This window comes from Hyla sarda, chromosome 11 (genome assembly GCF_029499605.1).
Source record: "Hyla sarda isolate aHylSar1 chromosome 11, aHylSar1.hap1, whole genome shotgun sequence".
Taxonomy (NCBI): Eukaryota; Metazoa; Chordata; class Amphibia; order Anura; family Hylidae; genus Hyla; species Hyla sarda.
In genome coordinates this window covers 86,410,015-86,422,772 of record NC_079199.1, presented here as the reverse complement: position 1 = coordinate 86,422,772, position 12,758 = coordinate 86,410,015, and the positions used below count along the sequence as shown (strand labels likewise).

Below are 12,758 nucleotides of genomic sequence, written 5' to 3'. Positions count from 1 at the left end.
TCTGTTTAACTTTCTGGCACCAGTTGATTTAAAAGAAAAAAGGTTTTCACCGGAGTACCCCTTTAATCCCCTTTAATATATTGACTGGGCAGTGTTACTTGGTCATTTTATGGAAAACATTATTTGGGCACTGTATTTTTACATTATTTGAGCATTATATATATGACACTATTGTGGGGTGGGTGTCAATAAAAGGTATGGCTTAGTGCGCCATCCAACTATCCAACGCTGATTCTGCTGTTTCCATTTCTGCAATACTGCTTAATAGGGGGTGACCATAGCCATTTTTTCTCCTGAAACAAATACTGACCTGCCACATTCCCAAAAAATCAGCAGGTGTTCAAGGGGTCAGCCCATTATGGCGAGTCTTGTTTTTCTCGTTTTTCGGCTATTATCAGTAAAGGGTCAGGTGTTAAATTTCTTTTATCTCCGTAGCACTGCAGGAGAGTGGGGTATATAAAGTCTTAGGTGCATATGACCGCATGAACAACCTAGAACATTTTTGACTGTGTGTTTTCATTTAAATGTTTCATTTAGGTACATATGATGTTCCCTACAGGTATAACATGAGATCCAATATGTTTTCTGCTTTAAAACCACCAATTTGGATGAAAAAAATTGGTCGTCAAATGGAGGCTTATAGGGGCAGCATCCATTGATGAGGGGAGGGGGGGAGACCTATATGGCATCCAGTGAATGGTATGGATTAATACAGTAGACCAGTGTTTCTCAACCAGTATGCCTCCAGCTGTTGCAAGACTACAACTCCCAGCATGCCCGGACAGCCAACGGCTGTCCGGGCATGCTGGGAGTTGTAGTTTTGCAACAGCTGGAGGCACACCGGTTGGGAAACACTGCAGTACACCACAGAGTACTTATGGTATCGAAGCCGGCCTAGCAGGGCTGTTGCACGGATTTTTGGCACCCTAGGCAAAAGCCAATTTTGCCGCCCCCTTGACTCCTCCCATTGATACGTCCCACCTTACTACTGAGATGACACTCTCCTTACTTCTGGGGTCACACTGTAACAAACCCCCTCCTCATGTAATCACCTTACTACTGGGTAACAGCTTAGTGGCTGTCAGGACCTGCTTAGTAGCTGCGGAGGGCAGAACAGCGCCCCCATCAAGAGGGCGCTCTAGGCAGCTGCCTTTACTACCTATGGGTGGAGCCGGACCTGCTGCCTAGGATTATGTTACCGCTAAATTACAACTTTTGCAGCTTGTACATTGCCGTCATATGGTAAGCAATGATTGACATACCAAGTGAAATGAGTCCAGACATACAGATACCGACATCGCAATCCTTTGTTGGTCCAGTGCATTGAGGTGCAGTGATGTTGTAGCATTCAACGCATTTCAAAGAGTAGCCTATAAAAAAAAAAGAAATATGAAAAAAGAAAGGTTATTCCAGTAGCACACCTTAGGTTCCCCTGTCACAATACAGATATAATAATTGGTAATAATAGTTATCAGCAATATAATCATGATACACCAATAAATACTTTAGTTTAAAGGGGGACTCTGGTACAAAAGTTATTATTCTCTATCCACAGGATAGGGGATAAGTGTCTTAACTGCTGGGACCCCCGAAATGTCCTGAACAGGCCCCAGCTCTCCTCATGCACAAAGCAACCTCCGCGCACGGCTTAGCGTTTGTGTATCTCTGGCTCTCCCATAGAGATACATGGGGGGATGGGGTGTCGGCCACCCTTCGTGGAGAGCCGGGCAGGAGATTGCAGGGGGTCCCAGCAGTCATACCTCCTGTGAGCAGACGCTTATCCCCGTTCTGTGGATAGGGGATACAAACCTATGCACTGTAGTTCCCCTTTAAAGGGGTACTCCGGCAAAAAACATCATATCCCCTATCAAAAGGATAGGGGATAAGATGTCTGATCGCGGGGATCCGGCCACTGGGGACCCCCGCGATCGCCGATGCGGCACACTGGTCATCCATGCACGCAGCGAAATCAACGTACTAGCCGTCATGGAGCGAAATCTATGTACTAGCCGTCATGGAACGAAATCTATGTACTAGCCGTCATGGAACGAAATCTATGTACTAGCCGTCATGGAGCGAAATCTATGTACTAGCCGTCATGCCCCCTCCCATAGACATGAATGGAGGGGGTGTGGCGTAACATCACGAACACGAAAGCTCCACGCTTCCGTGTTCTGGACGGCGCTGCTGCCGGCCTGGATATCGCAGGGGTCCCCAGCAGTGGGACCCCCGCCATCCAACATCCTTTCCCCTATCTTTTTGATAGGGTATAAGATGTTTATCGCTGGAGTACCCCTTTAAGGCTCATGCATTCTGATGTATTACAGGCTCTGAGTTATATTGGTATACGGTAATATATTTAGGCTGGGTTCACAGATAGCAATTTGCTCAGTATTTTGATTATTCACTATTTTTACCCAAAACCGGGAGTTGGTTCAAAACACAAAAAAAGGCATAAATCTTTCAATGATAGTTTCTTTCAATGTTGGTCCAGTCCTGATTTGGGTAAAAATACTGAACATATTATAAGCTCTTTCTATTCTACTTCCCAGCCTGTGTCCATGTCTGCACCACAACTCTGGCATTGTATTCAACAAAACGTTCATGCTACAACCAGACACTGTCCACATGGAGATATTATGCTCTATTGCATAATTCTCTCCTATAATTAACCAACTAACTAACTAACTATTAAGGGAATCATTTAAAAACAACAATTATGAGGAAATTGCAAATGTTAATTATTGTTGTTAGCAAATAATGATTACATAATAACAGTAGCTATAATCTGTTTAGTCATCTACGTCTCATTTATCTATCCACTTATCTTATATCTATCTCTCATATCTATTAGAGATGAGCGAACTTACAGTAAATTCGATTCGTCACGAACTTCTCAGCTCGGCAGTTGATGACTTATCCTGCATAAATTAGTTCAGCTTTCAGGTGCTCCGGTGGGCTGGAAAAGGTGGATACAGTCCTAGGAAAGAGTCTCCTAGGACTGTATCCACCTTTTCCAGCCCAGGGGAGCACCGGAAAGCTGAACTAATTTATGCAGGAAAAGACATCAACTGCCGAGCCGAGAAGTTCGTGACAAATCGAATTTACTGTAAGTTCGCTCATCTCTAATATCTATCTATCTATCTTATATATATCTATAGCATATCTATCTATCTATCTATCTATCTATCTCATACCTATCTATCTATCTATCTATCTATCTATCTATCTCATAACTATCTATTTATCTCATATCTATCTATCTATCTCTCTATCGATGTCATATCTATCTATATCTCATATCTATCTATCTATGTCATATCTATCTATATCTCATATCTATCTCATATCTATCTATCTATCTATCTATCTATCTATTTAGCAAGCAATTGGAAGAGCAGCACATCAAGTTTCAGGAGTAGGGTGGTGCACACAGTCCAGATGGCCCTGGTCAAAGGCCCAAATGCAGATCCAAAAACAAAGGCAGCTGCAGGACTTAGATAAATGCAAAAAAAGGTGGTTTTATTGCAACGTTTCAGCTGCCATGCAGCCTTTTTCAAGCATATTTGAAAAAGGCTGCACAGGCAGCTGAAAGTTCCATGTTGTATTTGTTGTATTATTTATCTGTCTACAGTCATGGCCGTAATTGTTGGCACCCCTGAAATTTTTCAAGAAAATGAAGTATTTCTCACAGAAAAGGATTGCAGTAAGGCTGGGTCCACACTACGTTTTGTCCCATACGGGAGCGCATACGGCAGGGGGGAGCTAAAACCTCGCGCTCCCGTATGTGACCGTATGCGCTCCCGTATGTAATTCATTTCAATGAGCCGACCGGAGTGAAACGTTCGGTCCGGTCGGCTCATTTTTGCGCCGTATGCGCTTTTACAACCGGACCTAAAACCGTAGTTGACCACGGTTTTAGGTCCGGTTGTAAAAGCGCATACGGCGCAAAAATGAGCCGACCGGACCGAACGTTTCACTCCGGTCGGCTCATTGAAGTGAATGACATACGGGAGCGCATACGGTCACATACGGGAGCATGAGGTTTTAGCTCCCTCCTGCCGTATGCGCTCCCGTATGGGACAAAACGTAGTGTGGACCCAGCCTAACACATGTTTTGCTATACACATGTTTATTCCCTTTGTGTGTATTGGAACTAAACCAAAAAAGGGAGGAAAAAAAGCAAATTGGACATAATGTCATCAAACTCCAAAAATGGGCTGGTCAAAATTATTGGCATCCTTAAAGGGGGTACTCCGGCGCTTAGACATCTTATCCCCTATCCAAAGGATAGGGGATAAGATGCCTGATCGCGGGGGTCCAGTCGCTGGGGATCCCCGTGATCTTGCACCCCAGTTAAAATCAGTCCCCGGAGCATGTTCGCTCCGGGTCTGATTACCGGCCTCCGCCCCCGTGTGACGTCTCGCTCCGCCCCTCAATGCAAGCCTATGAGAGAACCCCTTTAACTTAATATTTGGTTGCACACCCTATGGAAAAAAAATAACTGAAATCAGTCGCTTCCTATAACCATCAATAAGCTTCTTACACCTCTCAGCCGGAATGTTGGACCATTCTTCCTTTGTAAACTGCTCCAGGTCTCTCTTATTGGAAGGCGCCTTTTCCCAACAGCAATTTTAAGATCTCTCCACAGGTGATCAATGGGATTTAGATCTGGACTCATTGCTGCCACTTCAGAACTCTCCAGCGCTTTGTTGCCATCCATTTCTGGGAGCTTTTTGTTGTATATTTGGGGTCATTGTCCTGCTGGAAGACCCAAGATCTCAGAGGCAAACCCAGCTTTCTGACACTGGGCTTTACAGTGCGACCCAAAATCCATTGGTAATACTCAGATTTCATGATGCCTTGTACACATTCAAGGCACCCAGTGCCAGAGGCAGCAAAACAACCCCAAAACATCATTGACCTTCACCATATTTCACTGTAGGTACTGTGTTCTTTTCTTTGTAGGCCTCATTCTGTTTTCGGTAAACAGTAGAATGATGTGCTTTACCCAAAAAACTCTATCTTAGTCTCATCTATCCACAAGATGTTTTCCCAGAAGAATTTTGGCTTACTCAAGTTTATTTTGGCAAAATGTAGTCTTCTTTTTTATGTCTCTGTGTCAGCAATGGGGTCCTCCTGGGTCTCCTGCCATAGCGTTTCATTTAATTTAAATGTCGATGGATAGTTCGCGCTTACACTGATGCTCCCTGAACCTGCAGGACAACTTGAATATCTTTGGAACTTGTTTGGGGCTGCTTATCCACCATCCGGACTATTCTGCGATGACACCTTTCATAAATTTTTCTCTTCCGTCCCCGTCCAGGGAGATTATCAAGAAGTTTGCAACCCCTGGAACTGTAGCTAATGTTGCGCACTGTAGACAAAGGCAAATCTAGATCTCTGGAGATGGACTTGTAACCTTGAGATTGTTGATATTTTTCCACAATTTTGGTTCTCAAGTCCTCAGACAGTTGTCTTATCCTCTATATGTTGTCCAAGCTTAGTGTGGCACACACAGACACAAATGCAAAAACTAAGTGAACTTCTCTCCATTTTATCTGCTTTCAGGTGTGATTTTTATATTGCCCACACCTGTTACTTGCCCCAGGTGAGTTTAAATTTTTACACAATTTTGAAAGGGTGACAATAATTTTTTCCAGACCTTTTTTTGGTTTAGTTCCAATACACACAATGGTAATAAACATGTGTATAGAAAAACATGTTACTGCAATCCTTTTCTGTGATTGATGAAGCTATCTAACCTTTAGTTTCTAGCTCCTTGGACATTTTTATAGCTCTCTATACACAGGCAAACTAGACATTAGTACAGCTCTCTATACCTTTAGTTTTAAGCTGACTAAAACATTTTTGAAATCTCACCACATTTATTTTTGTTTTGCCAAAATGAGTCACCTGTTAGTACACAAAAGGTTATATTGGCTTGCCTGAGGCTCTCTACCAATAAGGTTAGCTACTAGGGTCTATCGGCTACGCGCTACTTAACCCTAGAACACAACAGTATAACCTACCTAGGTTACGTTTAGAAATACGTGTTTCATTTTAAGCTTGCAAGAGCACCTACTGGCCAGGTAGAGCATCTCACACATGTAATAAAGAGAAGAGAGAAGATTAGTGTACCTAACAGTGGCAGGAATTGCATATCAATAGGCTACAATTCCTAAGTGTTTCTTAAATGTGAGATGTATTTTTATTTTTGTGTATGTACTGAAGAAGACTGAGGTAGTACATTTAAGTGAGCAATTTAAGGTACTATGTGTGCAAGTACTGCTTAATAGTTAGTCTTGATATCTTAAGGGTAGTTTTGTTTGATGAAAGGTGCTAGTGATTGGCGACTGGAATGCTACTCTCGGAGGAGCCAGGAGAGTCACCTATTTAGCAACTACTAAAACACCTTTTTAGTATTCTTATACATTTGTATGTACATGTATACAAGAATTATTTTTGTTTTTTGTTTTTAGTGTACACGTGCATCTAGGGGACATTTTTTCGTGTACAGTTACTTACTTTTTATGTACACAGACACAAAGCTATTTTTTTCTGTGTACAAGAGCCATATACATTTTTATTATACAAGTCTACATATTTATCAACACTCCAACAAGGTTCAGGCGCATACACCTGATAAGTGCAATTTTTAGCAAGAGAGTCTGATAAATATAGAGGTATATACACAAAACTGGGTGTAAGGATCTGCAGTCCACCTACACTAGGAGTCTATGTTTCACGGCTGCCACAAATCAAACGGGCACAAAACTTACGAATCTCCTACTGGCTAGGAGTCTCTTGACCTGACGGTCAGGCACAAAGCTTAGTGGTTACGTTGCTGAACTTGGAACTGGAACAATCTTAGCATAGTCCTGCTAGGCGCAATTTCTTGAACTGTGTTACTGAAAAACAAAAGTGGTTAGCACAGACAACAATAGACATTACTTTACAGTCCTTCAGAAAATATTCCTCCGAACTCTTCTTGTGCCTCTTGTAGTTCCTCTATACCTTCCAACATCTGGAGCAGACGAGGAGTTAATGTAACTCTCCCACACCACATTGGTGAGAGTAGAATGGGCAACAGTAGGATTCAAAGTGACCAGAGGTTTACTGGTCGGGATCAAGGTTGGTGCATAAGGTTTTAGCCTCATCTCCATATCAGGAGTGGACCAAAGCACTTTCGTCGGAACCCTGGAAGCAGGCAAACTCTCCACGTCGGAAGAGGGCCTTGGTACATACGTTGGTACCTGTGCAGGAGGCAAACTCTCATTGCTCCGAGAGGGCCTAAGTACGTACGTTGGTACCTCTGGAACAGACAAACTCTCATTGCTCTGAGAGGGTCTAGGTACGGTCTTTGGTGCCTGCAATTTGGGCAAACTTTCTTGGTCTTGAGCAGGTCTTGGCACTTTGCTGTATGAAGAAGATGACTGATGCTGTAGAGGCTCCTCCTCCTTGAGTACGGTGGTGGAGGCATCAGGAGCAGATCATTTCGGCCTCAGGTTGAAGGGATCCGATTCCCAATCTGTAGACGGAAAGTATTTGAAGGGAAGCTGTGTTAGGGCTGTTGGTCTGGTGACCGCAGCAGTCCACTCTCCGCGCAGGCTCTGGACGGGGGTGTACTCCACTATTTCACCCACCTCCAGAGAGTAGAACTTTTTGTGAAGATATGGCCTCTGTACTGCTTGCCGGTTTACGAGAATAGTTTGCCCTGTATGGCAATCTAGGAGTGTCCCATAACCTCTGACCTTGTCGAACTTGGCCACAGTTGCTCTTGTTCGTTCTAGAGGCTCCTCCCCTTCTCGGGGGTGATCCCACTTGCGGATGTAGAGTGCTTCCATTTCTTTAGTATTCTCCTGATAACAAATTCTTTTCTCAGGAGGCAAATGCACATGCTTTGGGGCGTACAGTTCTCTGTGTCGGGCCTTTAATTTGTCCATTAACTCAGCCAGCTCGGCTTCCTGATGGGCCCTTTCTCTTTGTGCGGTTGGAATTGGTGGGAGTGGCTTCCCAGGTATAGGTTGTAGAACCGCGTGCATATACTCGATGAGTCCCGGCTCGTCCCCAAAAATCCGCTGGGGCAAATCTGGTGAACACGGCCGTGCACTTATTTTATATTGGGCTTCCCCAAAATGGCGGCTGGCAGGAAGGACATCATCGGTGCAACGACTCCTCTGTTTCCAAGTTCCCTTTCGGCTGCGATACAGCAACTTTTTCGCGCGCTTCTCTGGTAGCAGGTTAACTCTTTCTGTGCTGACCAGACCAGAAGATCGTGGCTTGTATTCATTTAGCAGTTTACACATTCTTGCTGCGCATAAATTTTCGCCTCCCCCCTTACTTTTCGCGTGGCCCCCTTGTAACGTGCACCACAAGCACCGCTCTCATGCACAATAATGCGGTTTACAGCACATGAATAAAGTCCGTTATATTGGGGGGAGTACAATTTCACTAGTGGCAACAGCAGCAGGCACACACCCGAATCCTGTTCGTCAGACGCCAAAAAGGCTTTGTGGTAAACTTGGGGAATAAAGCCTTGTGGGGGTGCAGGGTAGTTGGGGTGTTGCTGTTCAATATAATAAAGGCCGCTGTTAACCCTTGTCACTCGTTACGCCAGGGTGAGGGTTAAAACTCTGTATTGATGCTGGGCCTATCGCCACCCTTCCCAAGAGCGATAGGTGAGTGTGAAATAAATAGATTGTCCACAGCAGTGCTGAACTTAAAACTTGCGGAATCTTTACTGAAGATTTTCTGTATTTGCAATAACGGTAACAGTCCAGATAACAGAGTCTATTTAAACAGCACAGCAGTGATTGACAGATGCTTAGGACCGGAAAGTTCTCTTTAGCTTTATAGGATTGTATTTGCATAGATCCGCCGGATTTAGGGGTTTGATTAGGTCCGGAGATCATGCGGTGATAGCGGGGAATTGTATGAACCATCCGTCTCTAGCGCAGGCTTAGGCCACAAGGCTTAGGCCTAGTAATTTGTCTTGTAAGCTGCGGAGGTAATACCTCGTCCAGAATCAGAAACCCAAGAGAGCGATCACGATGGCGCAGCTCCCATATATGGGCAGGGGCTGGCTGTTTTGGATTGGTGCAATCAGCTGTCACTCACCGTTACAATGGATTGTGGGTGATCACATGTCCAAAACCACCAAAGGTCCTTTAGCAAAAACCATACAGTTCTGCAACTCGGTCACATGACCCGCAGGTCCTGCGATGCAAACAAGGTAGGAATATTAAATACACATCTTTACAGTTATATCTACATTAATTATAGCTAACTGAGGGGTGATGAGGGGTTAACTAAGGAAGAGGACCCCCACTGTTCCTAGGGACTCTGACTTTGGGGACCTCACCACAAGGTAACATATGTAATACGGTACCGGGACACCACACTTCATTTTCTAGAAAAATTTCAGGGGTGCCAACATTTACGGTCATAACTGTATCTCATTCCTATCTATACCATGTCTATCTAGACACCTACATAAGAGCCTATACCTCAAAGAGGTAAGTAATGTGCATGATAGAAAGCACCACCAATAACAAAAGAAAAAATGATGCACACATGGACAGCGTATAGAAGAAAAGTTAACAAAATCTTTATTAAATGTATCATCAATTAAAAACAACAATACATATACATAATAAAAACAAGGCACCGAAAGAAACTACAGATAGGTAGGTAAGGACTGGAACTCAGCATAGAAATGATAATAAACATAAGTATGAGGTCAAAGGGCAATGGGATATAGGTATCAAATGAGATCACACCAGAATAATGCTAAACACAAGCAAGAGGGCATGGAGAAAATAAGTGTGAGAGCCAAACCCAGAGACCAAAAAGAATAAGTATGCCAGACCTTACCTACCAACCCCAACGATCGTTTCACCACTGAATGACTTCCTCAGGGGGTGTGGCTATCCTACCTTCTCACCAGCCTAAAATACCAAGCTCCAGCCACTTACATCTCATCACAATTAAACTGACATTAATCACCCCCAATCAGAACATCCTGAGAAATATCACCGCCCACAGGACTTAGCTGTATCCAATGGTGTTCCGAATTTACCTAGAGATGGTGTCCGCCAGAACTCCTGATGTCCGGGACACCGTCGGCGTACTTCCGGTAAGCAAGCCAGGTCACATGACTATTGTAATCACATGACCGGGCTATGAGAACGCGCGCGCACGCGCGCTGCGTCTCCCGCGAGTGGGGTGCGGTCATGTGGTACATAGATCACATGACCGGACTCTCAAGCAGGAGTATGCAGGCGCAGTATGAGTCGAGAAGCGCTAGCATTAATAAAAGTAAGCGCAAGCCATGTCTATCTATCTATCTCATATCTATCCATCCTTCTATTATCCTATCTATCTATTTATTATCTATCAATATATCTCATACCTATCTAAACCATGTCTATCTATCTATCTATCTATCTATCTCATATAGATAGATATGAGATAGATAGATAAGAGATAGATAAATATGAGATAGATATGAGATACATAGATAGATAGATAGATAGATAAGAGATAGATAGATAGATAGATAGATAGATAGATAGATAGATATGAGATAGATTGATAGATAGATAGATAAGAGATAGATAGATAGATATGAGATAGACATATATGGGATAGATAGATATGAGATAGATGGATAGATATGAGATAGATATGAGATAGATAGATATTAGATCGATTAGAGGGATAGATAGATAGATAAATAGATATATGAGATAGATATATACAGTCTTTATCTTGATCTTCCAATTTCACAGTACATAAATGAACAGCAGCACTCTGGTAAAGTGAAAAAAGTTTTGGTCTTTGACAGACTTCTGTGAATAAAGGCCAATACTATTTTCACTTTACCAGAGTGCTGCTGTTCATTTGTGTACTGTGAAATTGGAAGATCCAGATAAAGACTGTATATATCTATCTCATATATCTATTTATCTATCTATCTATCTATCTATCTCTTATCTATCTATGTCATATCTATCTATCTCATATCTATCTCATATCTATCTATCTATCTATCTATCTATCTATCTATCTATCTATCTATCTATCTCTTATCTATCTATGTCATATCTATCTATCTATCTATCTCTTATCTATCTCTCTATCGATCTCTCATTTATCTCTCATATCTATCTACATAGGTCTTAAATGACATACCCCCTATTGTTCCCTCATTTTTAATATTCTGCATGTGTAAAAACACCCATAGATATTAAAAGACCCAACAAACAAGCAGCTATCAATGCCATCTTTCCCAATAATGGTGTACGGAAATAGACTGCCAGACAGCTCCGGGGCCATATATATCTCAAGAAAAAAATAAAATCTGAAAAGGTAAAATTGACTCCATCCCATCCATGTTTCCCCGTAAAAATAGACAGATATTAAGATGGTGACCACAATTTAAGGGATTCACTGAGAAAAAGGAATACTGTGACCAGTTTGTCAGCATTTATTCTAGTTCTGCAATTCTATCCTTAAATCAGAAAGCTCAAGGTGAACAAATGTGGGTCGACAAATAATGAAAAAAAAAACAAAAAAAACATAAAATGAATAAAAAAGCAAACATGAAAGAATAGTCATAAGGTAATGTTGTTCTTGTAGCGGCAAACTACAGGGGCCTCCTTGGAAAGTTCTTGCAGTGTGCCAGGAACTTTCATATAAAAAAGTGATCTAGCTCCAGAAAACAGGCATAGAAAAGCGGACGGCTGCATAAAAAACACAGACAAAAAAAGGCCCAAAAGAGCAAAAAACAAAGTCAACACTTAATAGCTTACTAATAAAATAATAAAGATACGATGTGTCCCTTACCAGGAGTGACAAGAACTAGGAGAACGCAGAGAGATAGCAGCACTGAGATCATGGTTACTACTAAGACTGTGCGTTCTTCTGCAGCAGACTTAATGCAGCCTATAGGAGGGGCCAGATGTGACCGCCCCATGTGACACTTCTATGTGTTCATTCACTGCCAAAAGACATGGATACAATTACCGTAAAAATTTCCATAAATCCGAAAACTTCCAGAAGAAGCAGCCATGAAATCTTCAAAGTACAGTGATCCCTCAACTTACAATGGCCTCAACATACAATAGTTTCATCATACAATGGTCTTTTCTCGACCATTGTAACTTGAAACCAGACTCAACATACAATGCTGTGGAATCTGCGAAATGTGTCAATGGCTGGAAGAACCGACCAATCAGAATGGACGTTTCACTGGTAAAACCCCTGTATTACTGAAGTGCATGCACTGACTGGTGTCTGGTAGCGCCCCCTACAGTACAGGGAGGTATTACATGTTCTGTATTCTTAACCTGTGCCAGGGTTACCTGCTCCTTTGGACATCAGGTGAGGGCGGCTACATTTTCCTTCTTTTTTAGGACATTGCATGTTCTGTACCGGACCATGAAGAAGCTCCTGTCCTCTACATAGACCAGTGTTTCCCAAAGAGGGTGCCTCCAGCTGTTGCAAAACTATAACTCCCAGCATGCCCGGGCAGCCGAAGGCTGTCCGGGCATGCTGGGAGTTGTAGTTTTGCAACATCTGGAGGCACCCTGGTTGGGAAACACTGACATAGACAGTGATTTACAGCTCCCAGCAGATCTTTCTTACTTTTATATGTAAGGATTTGCTTTATCTGTATTAGTTATCTACTTATTTATCTTTAATCCTCACTTTTTCGGTGACATTTTGGTGGCTTCAGAACCAATTACCAGGTT

General features: G+C 42.7%; 1 protein-coding gene across 1 annotated transcript in view; it reads right to left on the bottom strand.

Moving 5' to 3' along the window:
- Positions 1-11,902, bottom strand: part of LOC130294903 (phospholipase A2 inhibitor and Ly6/PLAUR domain-containing protein-like) — a 28,445-nt gene extending 16,543 nt beyond the window's left edge. Inside the window, exons 1-2 of the mRNA XM_056545051.1 lie at positions 11,851-11,902; positions 1,263-1,370 (exon numbers count right to left, since the gene is read on the bottom strand). Coding sequence (XP_056401026.1) covers positions 1,263-1,370; positions 11,851-11,902 — 160 coding nt within the window. The remainder of the gene's footprint in view (positions 1-1,262; positions 1,371-11,850) is intronic.
- Between the last annotated feature and the right edge of the window lie 856 nt (positions 11,903-12,758).